The following is a 22,333-nucleotide window of genomic DNA, read 5'->3' as shown; positions in this document are numbered from 1 at the left end:
ACTGTTATTTTACTATTTCAATCGTTATATTTGACTTCTTCTCTCACAGATAGGCCGCACTTTTCTCTTAACGATCAAAAAATTAATTTTCAAAATCACTCACAAACAGGTTCTAAGTCATTAAATTTTACTCTTATCTCAATTGAATCACTAAATTACAATTTAATTTCAAATGGATCACTAAACTCCAGGTAAATAAAGCAATCAGCTTGGGAGATGAGTGGGAGGGAATGTGACTTAGTTTTGAAATTTAGTAGTTTTTTGATAGATTCTTTTTTGGAAATAACGAGTTTTTGAATAATAAATTTTTAGAGAATGTATGATTAAAAATTAAGGGAAATGTTTTTGTTTACGTGCAAATTTTTTTATTGTGAGAATGTGCAGTTGAAAATAAATACATGATTTTATTATTATTATAATTAATTTTTTTTTTTTTTAAATGGTTGTTAAACATGGGCTAATTGAGATTTTTTCTGAAAGTTGAATGACCACGGATGAAATTTATCTCCGAATAATAAATACTTAACACTTGTCGCTCAACCTCCGCGGCAGGGAGAGAGAGATAGAGATAGATAGAGAGACCACTCCAATGGCGTCTCTCTTGAAATGCTACAATCCCTTGATTCCACGCATTTACCGCCAAACTTCCAAAGCAAAATCGCTTTCCACCGGAACCAGTTTTCGACTCCACACTTTCTCTTCAATTTACTGCAGTAATAACTCTCTTCCTCTGACCAGTAATCGGGCGAGAAGTGACACAATTAATGATGATAATAATAATCACATACCGATGAAGAAAAAGGAGTCGTGGTTGTACAATACTATGAGCAGGCAAAAGGAACTGTTTAAGCCAAATGTTGAAGCCAAAGTGGGCATGCGTTTACGTCTTTTTCGATGTCTTGTACAGGTGTGCATTCTTCCTCTTTCTACGTGTTTGTTTATAGTTGTTAATTTATATACCTGTAGATGTATTTGGTGCATTTTAGTTGTGGTTAAGAAAAATAATTGGGTGAAATGAAATAATGGATGGAAAAAGATATTCAGAATCTTATGAACTTCTGAAACGAAATATTTGAAAGTTCTAATCTTTATGAGAATATTAGGAAACTTTGTCTATGTTCGATGAAGTTGTAGAAATTTAACAGTGAATCTTGATAAGCAATTCACTGGTCTGAGCTATAACTTCAAGGATGCGGAGTTTTGCTTCCCTGATCCATGTGAACTAATGCGTGTTAATCATTTTTTGATCTGGAGCAATAATTCGTACTTCCTTTCTTTGAATGCATTTGTTTTCCTTGACATTGTAGCTTTACTAAAAGAGGTGGGGCATGGTTCGCTTTGCTTTGTTCCTAGAAAAGGGAATAACCTAGCCAATCAATCTTGCTTCTTTCGCTAATTTCTACTAATTTCACAGTTACTCTTCTTTTGCTAATTGCTACTAATTCCCTGGTTGATTTTACCCCTTCTATTATTATGCTCTTTGTTCATAATGATAATAATATGAGTGTCTTTTGATTTTCAAAAAATGAAAAAAAAATAAACAATAAAAAAAATTAATTTAATTCAAGATAGACATATTATACACTTATGTTGGAGAGTCATGTTCTATGTGCTTAGTAAAATTTCAAAGTGCTTTTGGATTTCTACTTCGGATAAGTTTTTCCTGCTTGTTTTTAGTAGTAAAACATTGTGTGTTACAATTAATTGCACTTTTTTCCCTTCCATTCTTTGAAATTTAGGCAGATACCTCAAGTATTTGGGATATGACGTCAACTACGTTCGGAATTTCACTGCTGTTGATGATAAGGTGTGTTGTTTCAAAGAGCCAAAAGATGTATTTGTGCTTATCTGCATATGTCTACTTATAATATAACACTTTTGAGAAAGCTATTGAATTTCCAGACGTTGATACTGTAGCTTTCTTACAAGTACCTACAATTTCCACATATGTATGACAGGATGGCTGAGTCTGCAATTTTCAAATTCTGTAGATTATTGCAAGAGCAAATGAGTTGGGGAAGAATCCAATAAATTTAAGCAGACGATATTGCGAAGAGTTTCATTGTGATATGTCAAATCTACATTGTCTTCCTCCTTCAGTGGAACCTCGAGTGTCTGATCACATTCCAGAAATCATTGAGATGATTAAGCAGGTACCTCTTTCTTCTTCTTTCTTTGGTGCCTTGGGATAAAGAAATTTCTCTTGCAGTTTGTCCACCTCTATTGAAAGTGTTTACCATTTATTTTATTTTATTCTTTTATTTTGGCAAAAAATTTGTATATTTATGGAGGAAACTCTAAATATACGCCCTCAGTTGCATTGAAAACTTTAATTTGAGTAATCCAAGATCAAATCCCTTTTGTCCTTGTAGCTCTGGAAAGGAAATTGTTCCTGGATATTTTGTAGACATTGTAAACTAGTGAAAATTCATTTTTCTTTTAATTTGAACTCTCAAGTTCATGATTTTGCTTTGATCTATCTCTTTATCCTTAGATTTTGACATTACAAAGAAACTTAGCATGTTAGCATTAAGTGGAGACTTTATGCTTTTGTGACAGATACTTGATAATGGGTGGGCGTACACTCTCCAAGGTGATGTGTACTTCTCTGTAGACAACTTCCCCTACTATGGACGATTATCTGGCCGTAAGTTAGAAGATAATAGAGCGGGTGAACGGGTGGCAGTGGACTCAAGGAAGAAAAACCCAGCTGACTTTGCATTATGGAAAGTAATTGCTTGTAACTTCGGCTGTGTTCATATGTATTTAGAAAAAAATGTATTTATACATCTATAGATGGTTGCAAAGCATATATGTATACCTGCCTTAATATTTAGGTAAATGATAGTTGCATCCTTTATTGATTGTCATAATTCAGGATACCTTTCCTCATGATTCTTGAATTTACTTTTACCCTCAATATTTTCATTCAATGTTATTGATGGTAGGTTCGATTTTATGAGTTTCATTTATATTTTTATACCAGAAGGGAGGTTGGTTTAATCAATCTAACTAGAGCATAAGATAGTTTACAATTCTTTTTTACTGACCACATTCACTTCCTTAATAATAGTGGGGCAAGAAGGACATTCAGTATTCACTTTTCAGTTAACTAGAGAGAAGTTTGCATCAGCATGGTTGTTGAATTTCATCCTTGTTCATTGTGAAGGTCTACCATTTTTTTCCAATCATTCTAGTGCTTGTCTTCTGTTTACAGTCTGCAAAGGAGGGAGAACCTTTTTGGGAGAGTCCGTGGGGTCCTGGTAGACCCGGATGGCATATCGAGTGCAGTGCCATGAGCGCTACTTATCTAGGTTATTCTTTTGACATTCATCGTGGGGGAATGGATCTTATTTTTCCCCATCATGAAAATGAGATAGCGCAAAGCTGTGCTGCGTGCCATAAGAGCAATGTAAGATATTGGATACATAATGGATTTGTGACTATTGACTCGGAGAAGATGTCAAAGTCTCTTGGAAACTTTTTCACAATTCGGCAGGTACAGGGAAATAAATTGTCCTCTCAATCTCTCGCACACACATACATGTAGAAACAAATAAATTCCACTTGTTTGCAATCTGACAACTCAATAATCTGATATTGTTCAATGCTTCCAATTTTAGTAGTTTTTCTCTATTCTATTTTCTTGACCGGTATTATTATTATTATTTTTTTTTTTTATTATTATTTTTTTTTCTAGGTCTTAGAACATTATCATCCACTGGCTTTGAGACTTTTCCTAATGGGGACTCATTATCGTTCGCCAATCAATTACTCAGAGATACAGCTTGAAAGTGCATCAGAGCGTGTTTTTTACATCTATCAGGTACAATCCCCTCAATCCTTGGGCTGGCACAATGAAGGCTCGACTCTGTTTCATTTTGTACTTATTAATTCCTTTTCTCCTGTATCAAGCGTTTTCATAGTTTGAAATTTGAATAATTCAAAAGTAACTGCTTTTGCAAGGTCTCGTACCATCAGAGTTCTGCATGCATTATGCCCTAGTTACCGTGTGATATTGTGTTGACGCACTGCTTTACCACGCTTCCAAGCCTGTCCCTGTATTCTATATTTTTTTATCTCTTAACCAGGGGGCCAGGAGTTTCTCCTTCTTCTTTTTTTTTTTTTTTTTTTTTTTTTTTTTTCAAATAATAGAAAAAGATTATCTAAACATAATCAATGCGACGGAATAATGGAAAAGAAAAGGCAAAGGATGGATTCAACTTTCGATATACAGAGGCTCTTAATTTTTCAAGATAAAAATTTGAAATGAAATTGCAAGCTTCGAATTAACTTCAAACCAAAATTAACGTTTGTGATGTAGTTGTGAGGATATGATCACATTGAATCTTCGTAGCTATGGATGAAATGAAGTGGTGAAATAGAATTTTATGTAGTTGACCCCCAATTTATGTGGGATAAGTCTTTTTTTGAAGTCTCTTTAAGCACAACGAAGAATAATCTTTCTAAAATACTCTTTGTTGATGCTCTTATATTTACACAACTAGAATATTGGGTATTAGTTCGCTGCAAAACTTGTATGTCTTCATATTTTAACTGTAAGGTCAGTGTAACAAATATGGTCATGCTCTGGTTGCAGACATTACATGATTGTGAGAATATCCTGTCCCAGCATGATGAGGCAAGCCGGAAACATTCTATTCCATCAGGAACTACACTTTGTATTGATAAATTTAATGATGAGTTTTTTTATTTCAATGTCTGATGATATCCGTACTCCCGTAACTTTGGCTGCAATGTCAGAGCCATTGAAGACCATCAATGACCTTCTACATACTCGTAAGGTATTTTGGTTTTAGTCGCATGATTAAGCAATTTTATTTGTCGGTTCAATTTTCCTATAGTGGTATATATCTAAATGCTTGTTTTCTTCTTCAGTTCCAATCAGATAAGTATTTTTTGTAGATAATCTAAAGCATGGATGAGATAGTAGACATAGTTTCCAGAAACAATAAATCTGTATACTAATTTACACTGTCTTTTTCGGCAGTGTAGTTGTTTCTTGGATTTTAACATAACTATTGATGTCTTTTTCAATTATGTGTTATAATCTTATTCTCTCATTGAAAGTTGAATTAGGCTTATTTGTGTCCTTTTATGACCTCTGTTATTCTCAGGGCAAGAAGCAAGAATTACGAATAGAATCACTTGCAGCTTTAGAAAATACCATGAGAAATGTTCGGACTGTTTTGGGACTCTTGCCAAGTAGTTACTCTGAGGTAATAAGTCTCTGTCTCTGTCTCTCTGACGAACCTCCACACCCCACAAAAAAAAAAAAAAAAAAAAAAAAAATGAAAAATTTAAAAACAAACACCCTCCACAACCCACAAAAAAAAAAAAAGAAAGAAAAATATAAGAACGAAGATTTGTTTAATGTGCACGCATTTATGTGGGCCTTTGTGATGTTCTCTAGAATTTGATGCTGTATTTAAGTTGGCCTTGCATTTTAGTTTTCATGTTGCACTAGACGTGTTTTGTTTCTGATATCTAGCAATCGAATTGCAAGTCTGTTGCAAAAGGCATAAATTACTTACTTTCATGTGATTTTAAAATCCTTCGAAATTTTTAGTCACTCTCTTTTTATTGCATCTGCTTCTACCAAGTAAAACCATCCTGCATTGCTCATCACCGATGATGTCAATTTTTTGTGGCGTCAATTTTTTTTAACGCTATCTGCGGGTTTTATTTCAAAATTAGGCCTTTGTCAGGCATTATAATCCTTAATTAATGAATAAAATTGATTTTGAGCTTATGGTTATACATGTTCCAGGCTTTGCAGCAGCTACGAGATTATGCACTGAAGCGCGTAAAGTTGACAGAAGATCAAGTGCTACAGAAGATTGAAGAAAGGAATAGTGCAAGAAAAAATAAGCAATATGAAGAATCCGATGCAATTCGAAAATATTTGTCGGGTTTAGGCATTGCACTCATGGACAGCCCAGAGTGCACAACTTGGAGACCAGCTATTCCTTTGGTTTTGAAAGAACAGCAGGTCGCAGGAAGCTGAATCTGATTGGAACATACCGTTTCATAAGTTTGCAATGAAAGATATAATGAATCCACGGTTAACTCTTTAAATTTGGAGAATAGCATATGGGATTTCACCATGCAGTTTATTTTGTCGGTGTATTTTAGTTGATAAAACAATCATGCCTGATGAAAATGCTTTCACTTATTCTCAAGCCGTTTAACTTTCTTTGTTGTAAGCATGATGAATTTTTGTTCTGTTCTTAAGGGGACAAAAAAGGGGGGGAGAGGCTATTTTCACCAGTGCATTCTATTGCTTGTAGTTAATGAAGGTAGTCATCTTGTGGACTCGAATTTGAACCCAGTTTCTTGGTGGAAGAAGAATTTTATTCCAGAGGCTCAGATTTACAAGGTTATCAATGTACAGAAAAATCAATTAGAGCTTCTCAAATTCGAAGTTCAGTTTAACTCAGTTTTAAAATTAGCCAATGCTTTACAAGTTGTGCCAAATATTGACACAATGACAATAAAATTTATGAACTGTACTCTTGTCGATAGTTTACTTACCCCAGCCTTAAATCTTCTTGTCTCAACAATTACTATATATCGTCCATTTTCAGCTATGAATATCATTAAGATGACATTATGGAATAGAATGGAGGACGAGATTGTGATAGTTCGACTCCTCCATTGGACTTGAGAGTTGACCAAGAGCTAGATCGATTTGGACCTGGGTTGGTTGCGGCTTGACCTGGGGGTGGCCCAATCTCAATCACAATTACAAAAGTTAAGGGGGGTAAATTAAATTAAATTAATCAATGCACACCCACCCTAACTGTCCCCCCATCCCATACACTGTTGTCCACCCACCCTAACTGTCCACCCAATCCCATAAATTTTTTTGTTCTCAAAATGACTTGAATCTTAGACCTCTATGTTAAATGAGTACCACCTAACCACTAGAGATCTACTATTTATTAATATGTATTTGCAATATTATATATATGTAAATCATTTATAGTTTGTTAAAAATATTTTTAAAAAATAATAGCAACTATTTTGATTAACATGAATTGAATATTTAACACAATAATATATAAATATATAAATAATTAATAATAGATAATTTTTTTTCTTTTTGTTTCATCTAAAAGAAAAACTTTATACTTTAAAAAATATTTTATAATTATTGAGTATTGACCCACCTGTTTAACCACTAACCCACCGGTTCGACCAGCAACCTAATACAAGTGCCTTGATCAGGTCAATGGTCGAGTCGGGCCGGGTCGGGTTTAATAACTATGCTTCCAACCACCACTTCGAGCACCTCATCCCATGTCCAACAAAACAAAGATCATCGCTTGCAACAACAAAACCACTGTCGCTTGCAATAATACTAGCAGAACTACTGTTTCTATTAACACCTGAACGACCACCGCCATCATCACCCACAAACCACCAAAAACCACCTCCACCACCATCGTTTCAATAGCATCAACAATTAAAAAAAAAAAAAAAAAAAAAAAAAAAAAAAAAAAGCCAGAAAACCCCATATTTGTAAGTAATTGCCTTAATTTATGGTGGGCCTCTATAAGCAGCGACAACGATCTGAACGTCGATTCGAATAACCCCAAACCCTAACTTGAAAACGGCCATCTCGATCTGAACGTCGCTGTGCGCAGCCTTGCATCAAAGCTCCGATGACGAGTTGCAAGAATAGGAGAGAGAGAGAGAGAGAGACTACAATTTTGGATTTCATTATTACCTGATTTTAGAATTGTCATCTTTAAACACATGTTGTGGTGTAATTTTCTCGAAGTCAAAATGATGACGAGTCAAAATAATACAAGGAAATTTTCATCTGCAAAATTGAATTTTCAGTTAAATTTATAATTGGGTTGCTAAATTTTAATTTATTTGAATTGGGTCATTAAACTTCAATTTTATTTTTAAATTTCACACTTTTGTCATATATCGTCTCCATATTGATTATTTATCTGCTTAATTGGCAATCGTATAACAAACAGATCTACTAAGTAATTATTTTATTGCGCACTAACTTATTATTATATGTCATAAAAGTATTGAGATAATTTCAAAACACCCTTTAATATTTTACTCTTTGTTTGACAAAATTTATAAAATATTTATAAATTGTCACAAAAATCAAATATTCCAATGGATCCAAAAGTACTATTTACTTATTTATTAATCATTTTTATCTGTTTATAAATTAAACCATTTATAAATTCTTCCCAAATGGAGGTTTACGATATTTCTACAATCCTTATTTACTATTTTTGTCTGTAGGGTACCAAATATTAGTTAATTGGAAGATCGGTTACTACATAATTGTCAACAATGTAATTTCCGTTATTGTTGGGACAGTAGATTATGGAATATGACAAATTTTGAAACAAATTTGAAGTTTAAGGACCTAATTGAGAAAACATTAGAACTCTAGTGACTCAATTGAGTTATTTCTGAAACTTTAGTGACTCCAGATGAAATATACCCTTGTTATACATATCAGTGAAACAATTTTTCAACTCGTACGACGGTTTCTTTCAATTTTTCCATTTCCTTTCTCTCATTCTGAATCTGAGAGAGTAATCCACAAAGCCACAAATTTATACTTCATTACAGTGGATCATTGCTTTCAAACCTATACTGTCAGCCTTGTGTAATCGCCTTTTTCTGTGTCTTAATCGGTCAAAAGCTTGTGATATCCAGAGCTCGCTTGATTGCTGAAACATTTTCTTTAATATATTTGTTCTGGGCAGCCCTTCTTACTTTAGAGGTAGGATAATTTACATGGGTATCTTCTATTTGATGTACTTTTTATTTTCTTTTAGAAATTTAACACCGTTGTTGGCTTGGATTTAATGGCATTTGCTATTTCATTGACTTTTTTATTGATTTGTTCTATTAGTACAGCAATTGTATGGTTTAATTTTATTTTTTGTTTAATTTGATTGGCGGCACGTGATTCCCTGACCTCCATTGAGTTTAGTGTGTGTGAATATTTCTGTCGTGTTAAATGAACTGCTTTTGATTCCTTTTTTTTTTTTCGTCGTATAAGTTAAAGTTTGTTTTAAAGAGATCAGGTAGTATTAGATGCATAGATTAATTTGGAAAATTCTTTTATGAATTCATGAAATGCAAGATGAAATTGTATTTCCGAAATGAAAACTTTGGCTCTTGACTCGTGTTTATTCTGTTTTAGTTGAAACAATTGATGGGAAGAATTCAAGGATGTGTAAATATGGCATGCGGATTGGTGTGTCATGTGTGTATCATGTTCTAATCTTACTCTGACATATTTACATTTTGTTGATCTTGCCAATGTGGCATAACCCAAGATCAAGAACCAAAAGCTGAGAATGATAACTCGTAGGTCCATTTGAATCCGGGCCATTGTATGGGAAGATTTGTGCACTCTCACGTATCACAAATTCACTAGTAGTTGCAAACGTGCACAAGAAAGCCATACATATGTACACCTGTGCTTACATTATCCTATCTCAAACCATGTTGCAAAATTTTTATTTCTTTCTTGATGTTTGTCTTGAAGGGCTTTTGAGTCATGATTAACAATTAGCACTTAAATGCCAATAGACATCCAAATTGTACTCTGTTCAACATTTCCTATGTTACTGCTGTCTAGAAGATACATTGTAACAAACTGGCATGTTGACAAATCAATTAGGACCATCTGATGTTCAGGTTGCTAGAAGTTGCTTTAAAAGTCTCCTGTACTAAATCATTGTCTTATATGAATTTCTTCTCATTTTATGAAAGTTCCTTGCACGATTATCTTCTTGATAATATATCCTGTTCAATTTTTTAATCCAGGAAGGGCTTCTAGTTTGGCTGCTTCTGGAGTCTTGGAATTGCTGCTGTTGTTTTGGAATCATTTCGGTAAAAATCAAAGACATGTAAAGTTACAGATAGTTTGTTAAGTATTTGAGTCGTCCATATCTATATGATTTCTTTTCATAAACCCAAAAGAGAATGAAGAGAATGAAGAGAACAAACATTCCAAAGCGCTACGTGATTGTCATTTTGACCTTCATCTGTACTTCTGTCTGCTACATAGAACGTGTGGGTTTTTCCATTGCATATACTGCTGCTGCTGATGCCTCAGGAGTAAATCAATCGAGCAAGGGCATGATACTTTCGACATTCTATTATGGGTATGTGTGTTCACAAGTTCCGGGTGGTTGGGCGGCCCAGAAAATTGGGGGAAGGCGTATTCTCTTACTTTCATTTGTTTTATGGTCTATAACTTGTGCTTTTATGCCACTTGATCTGAACCGAGTTACGATATTGGTCATATCCCGCTTGCTTGTCGGAGTTGCCCAAGGCTTCATCTTTCCCTCCATTCACACTATACTGGCACAATGGGTACCACCACATGAAAGATCAAGATCCGTTTCTCTGACAACTTCGGGGATGTATTTTGGTGCAGCCGCAGGAATGCTTGTGCTTCCTAGCCTGGTCAAGTTTCGAGGTCCGCAATCGGTATTTCTTGCTGAAGCTGCTTTAGGTTCCATTTGGTCTCTACTTTGGTTTAAGTATGCCGTTGACCCACCTCGTTCTGAGCATCCAAAAGCCACTGCTGCTGGATTTGGAGAATTATTGCTGCCAATTAAAGGGAACCAAAAGACGAAAGTTGAGAATGGAGGACATTCCAACAGAACCCCAAAAATTCCATGGAAGAAAATTATTTTCAGTTTGCCAGTTTGGGCAATTGTGGTGAATAATTTCACTTTCCATTATGCTCTTTACGTTCTCATGAACTGGCTCCCAACATACTTTGAATTGGGCCTTCAGCTTAGTCTTGAAAACATGGGATCTTCTAAGATGATGCCTTATTTCAACATGTTTCTGTTCTCAAATATCGGTGGGGTGATTGCTGATCACTTGATTACCAGGAAAGTCTTGTCTGTGACTAGAACAAGAAAGCTTTTAAATACCATAGGATTTGTGGTGGCTTCTTTTGCATTAATGGCTCTTCCCAGGTTCAGAACACCTGATGGAGTTGTGTTTTGTTCTTCTGTGGCTCTTGGTTTCTTGGCACTGGGGAGAGCTGGATTTGCAGTAAATCACATGGATATTGCTCCAAGGTATGCTGGAATTGTAATGGGGGTTTCTAACACAGCTGGTACTTTAGCTGGCATAGTTGGGGTTGATCTTACTGGTCGACTTCTTGAAGCCGCTAAATCTGCTCAGTTGGATCTCACTAGTCCAGATAGCTGGAGAGCAGTTTTTCTCATCCCAGGGTCACTTTGTATCTTGAGTTCAATTTTGTTTCTTCTATTCTCCACTGGGGAGAGAATTTTTGACTGACTCGGGTTGTCTTACCTGCAAATCATGCCTTATTTATGTTGCTCTTCAGTAGAAAACAAGTTATACTTGCACGTAGAGGTATTGCTCTCTTTGTCATCAGCTTCTTCTGATATATTCGAAACATATTCTAAGCATTCCTTCTGATGCATTCAATATATTGGAAATCCAAGTTTTTGTGTAATTATTCGTACGGCTTATCTTGGTGGTTAACTCAATTGTAAGCTATAAAGCCAACAGGGACGAAGTATAATTTGAAGGACCAGAAAGAATAATTTGAAGGACCAGAAAGAAGTGTCACAATTAGTATAGAGGCATTTTTAGAAATCTCAATTCAGTCCACAAATTCCTCTGGTTTCTCGCATTTCTTTTGGTGGACCATAAAAAAAGAGAAAAACCAATTTTCTTCATTTTTGACCTTCCAAACACATATATGTAGAATTCAATGTTCTCATGCATCCCACAATTCTTCTACCTCAAGAATTGACTCTTTTTGTCTCAAATACCACAAATAATCTCTTTCCCTCAAGCCAAAAATGGAGGACGAGCACGAGATGTCGAGTTTGAGGTTGAGGCTCAAGAAATCCTCTATGAGCCTTACCTCTTGCTTCAATGGATCCCAACACCGCCGTGGATTCTCATTAGATGCCTCTTCATCTTCCTCTTCCATGCCAAGTCCAAGAAGGTTGTCATCTATATGGATTTGCTCAAAGCCTAATGACCATATGGACATCAAAGGGAAATGCAAGCGCCGCCATAGGCGCCATGCATCTGCTGATTTTAGCTACGATCCTCTCAGTTATGCCCTCAACTTTGACGATTCTAACCAAGTTGTCAATGGGGACGAGGAACTTCCGATAAGGAATTTCTCAGCCAAGTTACCGGCATCACCGCTGAGGGCATCCAAAATGTTGTTGGCACCCACAACGCCAAGGTCACCAACGGAGACATGCAGATTGAGTAAGAGCCTTGAGGTGTCTAATATGAAGAAGAGAACAGACGAGGTGGCTGATGCCAGGGCAGCAGCGGTGGCGGAGGTGAGGAGGAGCCTGGAGGAGCAGTCTTCGCAGGTGGCGGTCTCACATTCTTCTCGGGAGATCTTGGTTGAATTATGTTAGCGAGATTTGGTGGCCTTTCGATCGTAAATGGTTGTGTTCAATTTCTTTGAATATTAATTCTTTGTTTTCCAGAATCAAACAGCAAGGGTGAACCTATTTTCATGTAAATTATTAATTAAATATGTTTGATTGATTTAATTTTCAACCTAGATAATATTATACTTGTTCATTTTTATTAGTGGATGAACAATAGAGAGTGTGTGTGTATCAATTGTCTGGAAAATAATAATCTCTCACTTCTTAAAGAAAATATTTTCTTGTTTTTGGAGGAAAATTTGGTATTTGATAACTTTTGGATCAAACATCCCAAATAGAAACTTGAATGAAAAATTGACATTTTTCATAAAAAATAAAGTCAATCAAACGCGCCAATGGAATTCTTGATTTAAATGATGATTGTACGGGGATGGTGTTAATTTGACTTCACTTTCATAAGCATTAACACATTTATAAAATAGCGAAGGTTTAACAGGATGCTCGAACTTCCTTTCTTTCTTTCTTTCTATCTTTTCATTTTGATGTGGAAATGTAACAATATTATATTATTATCTCTATAATACTGATTGTAGTTGGTTCCATCGACATCACAAGTAAAATCGACAAGATTTTCGTCAATATAAAATTTATTGTCTACATATACGAGGAAGAGTAGCGTGTCAAAATAGACTAGAAACTCTCCACTTTCTTTGAAGAAAATGCCTAAATTGTAAGAAATCCGTGAAAAAGAGAAAAAAAAAAAAATAATAAGATATAGATTTTAGTAACACTTTTGAAGAGATGCATCAATTGCAGCAGCTTAATAAGAATAGACATGAAGTTGAGAAGTATCCAAATCTGTGATCAATCAAAATTATAGCAATTGTATACTATCAATAAGCGAAACAAGTTCACGGATAATATCAATTTCCCACACCAATCCATAGATTATTGAACTGTACACTGGAAATAGAATTCCTATTTTTATACACATACGGAAATAACAAAATCGAACGAGTCCATGAAGGGACGGGCATACTATATCCAACCAGTCGTCGTGCATCTATAAACCTTAACTGCCAAGGAACAAACATCTACTGTAATAGGCTGTTTCCTCTCCTCAGGATCAGAGAGGAGCAAAATCATCCACCATAACCTCTACCATCAACATTAGTGATCTCTTTCCGTCCCTCCATGTTGTAACAAGTGCAACCATAAGCGAGAACTTTCCAGATTAAAATATACTAAATGAAGGGGAAATATGTATAGCTGTTACTCGAGAAGCTCGCATCAATTATGTGAAATGGTCGTCCCTGTTTTCACCTGCATTACTTATTCCAATTAAATCAGTGGAAATATCCTTAAAACTTCCTACTGAAGCTGTGTACATTCGTACAGATTTGAATACCTTTTTGTGTTTGCTTTTCAAGGATGTGGAGGAGGACGAATTACTATGCCAGTTCCTCTTCCTTTGATTAATGAACCAATTATTTATCTGTTTCAGTTGTAAGCCTGTTTCTTGCACCAATATTACCTTATCTTCCTCCTGCAAAGTACATATTAACCACAGGAGTTTAATTACCTGAGCAGGATACTAAAAGTAAACTAAAATCAAATGGCGTCTTCCCCATTGCCACGACAACTAATCCAGACCAGTCCAATAAAAGGCAGAACTAATAAATTTGGAAAGCCTTACACTAGCGCTCTAATTGGTAATTGCATGTCAACAATACTGAACTGTCATTGGTTTTCACTTTCTTAATTAATTTGTCCAAGAATGCAATATTTAATTTTCATTCTGAAACTTACGGTAGGGTATGGCCACTTTGAATGTGATTGCCACCAAGCTTTTAACGTCGATGTAGTATCACCAGGAAGCTTTCCCGCCTTTCTCTTGCGTAAAATTTCCTCCCTGATGTCCACAATCTTTTCTTTGTAACCCTGTGTGGAGGAAAAATAAAAAGGAATGGTTAGTGTATACAGTTGAACAAAATGATTCTTGACAAACAGTTATGTACTTCATACCTGTTTCAACTCATGCTTTAGCTCCTGCCGTACATGCTCCATTATTGACCTTTCACTCTCTGTTGGGATCAGAGGACCAAATCCCATACTGTCGGAACCATCTACACTTCCATCAAACATGTTTACATCACTTTCTACCTGGTCCTCATCATCATCAGACATTGTAGCACCTGTTCCTTCTCCTGCAGAAACTCCTGCTCACGAAGCATGTGATGGCAAACTTTAGCATTGTGCCATTTTTTGGCTGTTCAATGCATAGTTAGCGGAATAAAAGCATTCAGAAGATTTAGTTCTACCTCATATTGAGAACCATTGAAGGCTACAATTACAACAGTAATCAAATTGTGTCCATGTCAGTAGAGACTGAGAATTGTAATAATATCACGAAAGCAGGAGAAACCCTACCCTGCAATTTTACAATGATGATCTACTAACACACACTTCTTCAAGCCCCATTCAGCAATCTACTAGCAAACGAGTGCTTTTGTGTCTATTATATGTTTGAATATTCCGTTGTTTCTAATCTACAATGATTTCTCTTTCATTATACATTGAAGGCGAGGAACCCAAAACTGTGGGAATGTGTTGCAGATATTTAGTGTGCAAGAACCTTCTTGTGCATCAATTTCTCCAATCTGCAACTAGCTGTTACTCAAGAAGCATGACTGGTCTCCTGATTTTTGCACATGCATTTTCCTGTTTCTGCTTAAAACCAATCGGTTGCCAATGAAGGTGCTGCAGCAGGGACTAAATATACTGGACATGTTTACAAATTATGCCTATGGGTAAAATGAAGTAATTGGAATGACAGAAAACAAAATATGACAACTTTACAATCTAAATATTACTAGCTTCAAATTGGTGACAGGCACCAGTGGACTTGCTTTAAATCTTCTATGATGTAGAGGCATCCAATTGAAAGAGTAAATGAGAATGAGGGTAGTGCTGATCAGTACCTATACAACTGATTTCGTAAAATACACCAGTGGACAGAATTTGACGGTCCGTTTCTCGTGTTAATAACAATATATTTTATCTGACATCAACAGGAAGAAAAATAGAGAAGCATCACCTGTTACGCTTTGTAATGATTGCTCAATCTGCCAGCAAGCCATAACTGCTTCCATTGCATGAACACGCACATGCTGCTGAAGTTGTTCTTTAAATGAACATAATAACAAGACATAATGTGTCTACAAAAAAAGGGCGAAAAAAATAAATAAATAAGAGCTTTGATATTTTTAAATGTGTAAAAGTCCACATTGACTCCCCAATAAGAATATTATGCAACTATAGCCGTATCCATACAGGGGAAGTTAAATTGAAACAAAGTTAAGATACTAATTCAACACTTCAAACAAAATATACAGTTGGATAGCACATAATAATTCTCATGATCTTAATAGAAAATAACACAAAAGACATTGATGGAAATATAGATATTATTTAATTTAGTTTCCAATTTTAATGCTTATTTTAAAAAACATAAATAGGGTTTGATTTCATAGATTTTATAGTATTTTTCTACTTCAATTTGGACCAGTTTAAACCCTATATAAAGGGGCTTATGCTTTTTAATTCTTACAATTTTGATAATGAAATAAAGATATTTTCTCTGTGTTAAATTTTGCTTCTGTCTAATGCTTCTTCCCTTTTTATTGCCCCTTCTTCTCTTTTCCTCTCGTTTCTCTTTCTCTTTTTCTTTCCCCTTTTTCCTTCTCCTATAATTGTTTGATTGCATTCTATGTTAGGCATCCTTTCACATCAAACGGAAGTCCAAAGCACATGGATAGGAATCCTCAATTTATATATGCCACTAACTAATGCCACCAAAAGAAGTCAAATTAAGTAAACTCTTCAACGTTTTGCATAATATAGTAACAAGAGAGTCAAAAATAAGAAAAAGTCTTACCATAAACTGATCAAGCTCTTTATCATCGCCGTGATTTCCATGTTGAAGCGCGGAGTATTTAGCGACCACTTGCTGTGACTGTTCAAGCTTAGCATCGATCCTCGGGAGCTGATCCACCGGCGTCGCGATTCGCAAGCACGCCACATGTGCAGACAATAGCTGCTCATACAAAGGATGCGACAAAATCTCCGCTTTGTACCTCGAATTTCGCCAATTAATCACTCCTTCACCACCGCCGCTGCCGCCATCCGTTAACTCACTGTTTTCATTTCTGCCAGTGTGAGTGTTATTATTGTGGTTGTTGTTGTTTAAATCAGTGCCGATCATCGAATCACTGGACACCTGAACATCATCCCTCACGTCACTGACATTTCGCTGCAAAACTGGCCGTGAAAGCCACTGATTATTCGAAACCTGCAACGGCGCTGAGGCGGAGTGCGAGTTGTTTTGCATATTGAGGAAATTCCCGTTGCCGGTGGATGTGAATTGACTCTGCTGGCGGAGAATAGCGCTGTTCAGCCACGTAGGCGGCGGTTGGTGGTGCTCCGGCAAGCGAGCAGTCATTTGTTCTGGGAGTACGTTGCTTAAAGCAGAGGAGTTTTGTTCGGAAAGATGCCGTAGAGCCATTTCCTGTGAGAAATGGTTCGGAAACGCCATTATTGTAGAATAGTTAAAACACGTCTGTATTTATACGAATTTCTAATTCAAAAGTCTGCTGTTCTACCATTTTTTTTGTTTCTCAATAATTTCTAGTTTTTTTTGACAAATATACCCTTGTTCCCAAATTCTGCCGCTACAATTTTGCTCAAACTATGAGGGCCAGTTTGGCATAGACTTTTATGAAAATGGACTTGGTAAATATAAAAAAAAGTTACGAATTTATATGCAAAATTGTATGATCGAGAGAATATATGATTAAAAATGAGTTTAAAAAGAAATGAATCTTATGCCCGTTTGGTACCCATTTTTTTCAAAATGTATTTTTTTTATCTTATTTTCAACCATGCATTCTTTATTAAAATAATATTATACGTAAATCAAATTTTCTTTTCTTATTTTTTAACCACACATTTCTCATTAATTTATTATTCAAAAATACATTTTTACATAACAATGTCTCTGAAACACCCTCTTAGAGTATTTATACCAAATATGGACGAAATATTTGAGGCATTTTATGTAAACTAGACATATTATGAGAATTTCATTTAGACACTCTTTTTCGTGAATTTCAAAATATCTTGACAATCTCGTAAAAATAAACAAAGTTTGTTACAATTTCTAGTGGATTTACACATTTATTTGCATAAATTTCGAAGCATCTAGGCAATCATATAGCCCCCCGTTTGGCCTCTATTTTGTTAAAAAGAAAATGGGTGAAATAGTATTTTTTGAAAAATAAGTGGTTGAAAAAGAAGGAAAAAATTTCAATTTATGTATAATATTATTTTATAAAAGATTATTTGATTAAAAATAAAAGAGATAAAAATAAAATGTAATAGAATGAAAATCAATAGGGCTATGCAAAATTGACACAAGTCCGTTTCCACATTTTCTCTCTATGATAGTTTCTTGCATAACGTTACATAGATTGTCTAGAGGAAACTTTGATACAAGGACAATACGGTCACTCTGCATGACTAAGCACTTGTTTGATTTTCATTAAATTACATTACATTACATTCTACTTTTCTCTCCTATTTTCAACTACACAATCTTCCATAAAATAATATTACACGTAAATCAAAAAAATTTCTTTCTTTTTCAACCACTCATTTTTCAAAAAACACTATTCTATACATTAAATTTTCCCCGTGGGGGCCAAACAGGGTCTAAATTAATATTTGACCGAAGACAAAATTATTTTTTCTGTAGGAATTTTAAAATAATCAATAATTCACAGAAAGTGTAGGGCAAAAATGTAAATGTGGAAGAAAAGAAAATTCGGTAAGAGCAAAGACAAGAAGAAAAGGGGAATGAATCGTAGGAGGAAAAGGAAGCGGGAATAATAAATGAAACACGTGGCGGGTAGAAGTAGATTTGGACCACATTTGAGGACAAAGGAAGAACGCCTCAACTCCCAATAAAAGGGCTGGAGGGACCGGCGTAACGTGGACTTGGGGTCCGACGGCGGCTCAACCATGGGGTCCCCCCAACAGGACCACCGAAAGCTGCAAATGGCAAACCAGCACTAGAGATAGAATAATAGAGCATCAAGCGAAAATAAAGAGTAAATTTTATCTCCTAGTCCTCTATCTTTATTAGATGTGATATTCAGATACTCAGTTATAGGGATGTCCTGTCGAAGTTATTTTTATTTTTAATATAATTTAAGCGTCTGTTTGGCCCTAATTTTTCCCATTATAATAAGTAGAATAGTAAATTTTTGAAGAATGTATAATTAAATTTATTTTTGAATTTACGAGTAATATTATTTTATTATAGAATGTACAATTGATAAGAAGATATAAAAAAATAAATTATAATTTAATCGAAAAAAAAAATTCTATAGTATATAAACAATGAGCATGATGGATCGACAAGAAACATTTAGTTGACACTTTTATACTTTATGTTTTCTTTCTGTCAATAATGTCCTTTATTATTCAAGTAAACATGATAAAGAAATATTAGAATTCAAATTATAATGAATCAAATCAAGAAATCTCCAACTCTGCATCAAAATTTACACAATATCTTACACCGAATTAAAAATTATCTCCAACCATTATACTAAAACTTACACCAAATGAATAGTCTATAATCATTTTCTTCTCTCTCTCTTTTTCATATATTCTTAATAATCTATTTTATTTGAAAAATTATTTATTTATTTATTTTACAAATGCACAAATTACTAAATAAATAATTAAGTTAAATTAAAAGATTAAATTCATTAATAACTATAAAAAAAACATAGTACAATTAATAGAGACATTACAAAAATCCATCATAACGAAATTCCAACAATATGTTCTATATTCAAAAAGAAATTCATCATTGAAACTAATAGTATAGATTTTATAGGAAAAATGAATCTTCAATGCACACATCTTTCTTCAATCCTTAATATTCAAAATGCTAACAATACCTTGAAAATAACATATCTCGTGCATTGCACAAGCAAGAGATTAGTAGTAATAATAATAATTTATTGTATTAAAAAATATATAGCATAAATGACACAAATATCCTTAATCAATTTGTTTTGCAGATGAAAACAAAAGGTAAAATTGACTTTGCACTATTTGGTGCAAAATTGTGCAAAATTTGGTATTACATTGGAGACATTTTTGTATTAAAATTTGGTGCATTTTGGTATTTTGGTGTCTCATTTTAAGTTGCCCTACATCTACCTACCCTTGTATCCACAAACTTGGTATTTCACCGGAGACCGGCAGCTGATCCGTCCTAAATCCTTTCTTACCAAATCCATAAAAACTTAGAAATCAGTAACACCTCTCTATTTCAGTAGAAAAACCATAAAACAGAATAATGAATATTAGGATATAACAGTTTCTATAAGTAATGTCAAAAGGCTTCATTTTATAAACAAATTTCGAGTATCCAATCAAAGTACATTCATCGCTGTTATCTAGTGGATAACCACTTCAACATCTTTTGATAACGAACAATCTATGAATGTAAACACATGCATATACAAATCACAATCACAGGAGCACATGCTCAAGCAAACAACACTCGCTGGCAAAAGAAACCTCCTTATCCCAAATAAAGGTTTTGTACTTCAAAATGTACTGTATCCATCGTCATTGCTTGTTCCAAGGTAACACAAAATGGCCATGACAAGTATGAAAAACGATGAGAGTTCCATTGCCATGGCTCCCCAACCAATTACGCCAGCATGCTTTAAAATAATTGGTATAGCAATACTGCCAACAGCTGAAGCTCCAGTCAAGAACTTTGTCGCATCAACCCAACTGTTGCTTGGTGTGATTGTAAAAAACGCAAGTATGAGGTCGAAATACATATATATATAGTCATATAGACAATTTTCATTAAACTGAGAATGATGCCATAACTTTTATGATTCTAGAAAAAATAAAACGATCAGTTTTGAAGGAGAAAGCTTTACCTACTTGCTACCCAGCAAAGAAAATCAGAGGCATAGGTAGAAGAACATACATTAATACTGCAGAGGAACAATGCAAGAATATGATTATCAGAAACCAGAGTACTATTTTTGCCAACCAACTTAATTATTAAAAATATGTACAAATGCATATATAATCATTTTGATATATTCTTCAGAGATTGAGATGATTATGATGGCTAAAACCACTTGGTACATAGATCTACATTGAAACTTAGGCGGGGTGCCCTATCTAAGATTGAAATGGTCAGTTTCTTCATCAACATTTCACTTCAGATGTGTTGGATTATTAAATTATGAAAATTATTGGCACGATTCATACTGAGTGTATTTATAGGCTAATCTATACTTAGCTAATTTCTACATTTGCATAATCACTTGAGTCAGGATGTTGATAATTGCCATCAGAGCCCAGACATCAGATTACGAAGCTTTAAAAGTTCATTTATTAGTATGTTACTTATAGTTAGGATTTAAATTTTTGTTTGTTGCAATTTAATATTTTACTCTTATGGTCTTTTCAACATGATGTTACAGATATACAGGTTATGGAATAAATCGAGTTTTGGTAATTATTTCATGTTGATGTAGGACATATTGGTCATATTAGGGAAAGAAACACTAGTAGAAATAAAACATCATCTTAATTCCAGATCAGGCCCATAAGACTATTTTGGAAGAAGAACGACGAGAGGAACAATACTCACCGCTATGCTATGATGTACGACGAATTTCGGCCATTCAAGTACGTTTAGGCCTTGAAAACTGATTTTTAAAATTTTGGAGCTACTTTTGCAATTCGTCTATTTTGGTTTTTTTGCAATTTTAGTTTGTTTAAACTTCTTTTTCATTACTTTTAGTTATTCTAAACTACGTTTCCATATAAACTCTTATAAATAAGGGCTTTTTTTTTTCATTAATAAAATTAGTAAATTTATTTTCTTTATTATTTGGTGGGTTCCAAATTTCTTGTTCTTAAGGTTTTGGCTTGAATTCCTTGTTTCGCGCTGCGTCACATGTTTTACATGTAGTTACACGATCTTAAATGAAAAAAGTAACATGTCAAAACACAAATCCCAATATTTTCACCATTTCTCGGCCGAAACTTGGAGCACCATTTCGATCCGTTTAGACCTCCTCATTGAGATCCGCAAATTAATGTATCAGAGAAAATGCATATTGTTGCATTTGACCTTCAAACCAGAGTACATTCTTCAAAAGTATGTTCAAAGTAAATGCACATATAATCATTTTGATATAAAGTGGTTTCAGAAAAAACCAGAGCGTTGTCATGCAAATTTCAAATCATTTAAAGGTTGAAGCTCTGCTTTTAAAAGCCCAATAAATATTGAATTAATGAAACATAACACTATTTTGCCAATGTTTTATGTATTGTCGCTTATATTTACACATTTTCTTGCTAACCTAGATTACATTTTTGGTGAAACTGGTTAAGTTTGCAATAGGCTTATTGGTGAAATGTCCATAATTTAATATTCAGTGTAGTGCTTGAATGCTTTCAGATGAATTTAGGAATATTTTTTAACAATTGAACCATATTTTCTGCTTGAAACAATGGAAAAGCCAAAGAAATCTGCATATAAACTACCTGTTAACATTGGCCACCAATTGTTGTACAAAGCACATGCCTGCAAAATCATAAAAGAACTAATCAGAAAAATGACTTTAACAGGATAACAGTATACAGTTGCAACTAAATGAAGTGAAGGAAATTCACTAAACAGAGCAAAACTGACCAGTATCTGCAACACAATTCCCCCTGAAACCAGAATTGCTAGCATAGCCAGTTTCCCAGTTTGCAAGCAAGCTATCAAATAACGTGGCAAATCT

At 34.5% G+C, this 22,333-nt stretch overlaps 3 protein-coding genes and 1 long non-coding RNA gene across 4 annotated transcripts; 2 read left to right on the top strand and 2 right to left on the bottom strand.

Moving 5' to 3' along the window:
* Positions 1–771: 771 nt before the first annotated feature.
* LOC111368175 (cysteine--tRNA ligase, chloroplastic/mitochondrial-like) lies at positions 772–6,382 on the top strand. The gene is given in 10 exon segments (XM_022989417.1): positions 772–907; positions 1,740–1,807; positions 1,992–2,153; positions 2,560–2,730; positions 3,218–3,499; positions 3,701–3,826; positions 4,601–4,705; positions 4,707–4,805; positions 5,139–5,240; positions 5,792–6,382. Coding segments are annotated over 10 exon segments (1,365 nt in total). The 5' UTR covers positions 772–894; the 3' UTR covers positions 6,029–6,382.
* Positions 6,383–8,540: 2,158 nt separating this feature from the next.
* LOC111368174 (probable anion transporter 5) lies at positions 8,541–11,521 on the top strand. The gene is made up of 2 exons (XM_022989416.1): positions 8,541–8,788; positions 9,844–11,521. Exon 2 carries the CDS (start codon positions 10,003–10,005, stop codon positions 11,338–11,340), a length of 1,338 nt encoding a protein of 445 aa, XP_022845184.1. The 5' UTR covers positions 8,541–8,788; positions 9,844–10,002; the 3' UTR covers positions 11,341–11,521.
* Positions 11,522–13,294: 1,773 nt separating this feature from the next.
* LOC111368173 (homeobox protein knotted-1-like 3) lies at positions 13,295–17,043 on the bottom strand. The gene is made up of 6 exons (XM_022989415.1): positions 16,369–17,043; positions 15,529–15,649; positions 14,457–14,650; positions 14,241–14,372; positions 13,840–13,977; positions 13,295–13,754 (listed from the first exon to the last, which is right to left on the bottom strand). The coding sequence occupies exons 1-6, from the start codon at positions 17,023–17,025 to the stop codon at positions 13,722–13,724; spliced, it is 1,275 nt and encodes a 424-aa protein (XP_022845183.1). The 5' UTR covers positions 17,026–17,043; the 3' UTR covers positions 13,295–13,721.
* A 2,851-nt stretch (positions 17,044–19,894) lies between these two features.
* LOC111368172 lies at positions 19,895–22,131 on the bottom strand. Its single transcript, XR_002697963.1, has 2 exons — positions 22,092–22,131; positions 19,895–20,521 (listed from the first exon to the last, which is right to left on the bottom strand). It is a non-coding gene; the product is annotated as an uncharacterized LOC111368172 (long non-coding RNA).
* Between the last annotated feature and the right edge of the window lie 202 nt (positions 22,132–22,333).

This window comes from Olea europaea, chromosome 18 (genome assembly GCF_002742605.1).
Source record: "Olea europaea var. sylvestris chromosome 18, O_europaea_v1, whole genome shotgun sequence".
NCBI classification, from domain to species: domain Eukaryota; kingdom Viridiplantae; phylum Streptophyta; class Magnoliopsida; order Lamiales; family Oleaceae; genus Olea; species Olea europaea.
This window is presented reverse-complemented; position numbering and strand designations above follow the sequence as displayed.

Coding starts and splice junctions, on each gene's coding strand:
- LOC111368174 (XM_022989416.1), top strand. CDS start 10,003: ATGAAGAGAATGAAGAGAACAAACATTCCAAAGCGCTACGTGATTGTC.
- LOC111368173 (XM_022989415.1), bottom strand. CDS start 17,025: ATGGCGTTTCCGAACCATTTCTCACAGGAAATGGCTCTACGGCATCTT. Junction 14,651..15,528: donor ATCATTACAAAGCGTAACAG/GTGATGCTTCTC, acceptor CTTCGTGAGCAG/GAGTTTCTGCAGGAGAAGGA. Junction 13,755..13,839: donor TGAAAAGCAAACACAAAAAG/GTATTCAAATCT, acceptor TAAGTAATGCAG/GTGAAAACAGGGACGACCAT.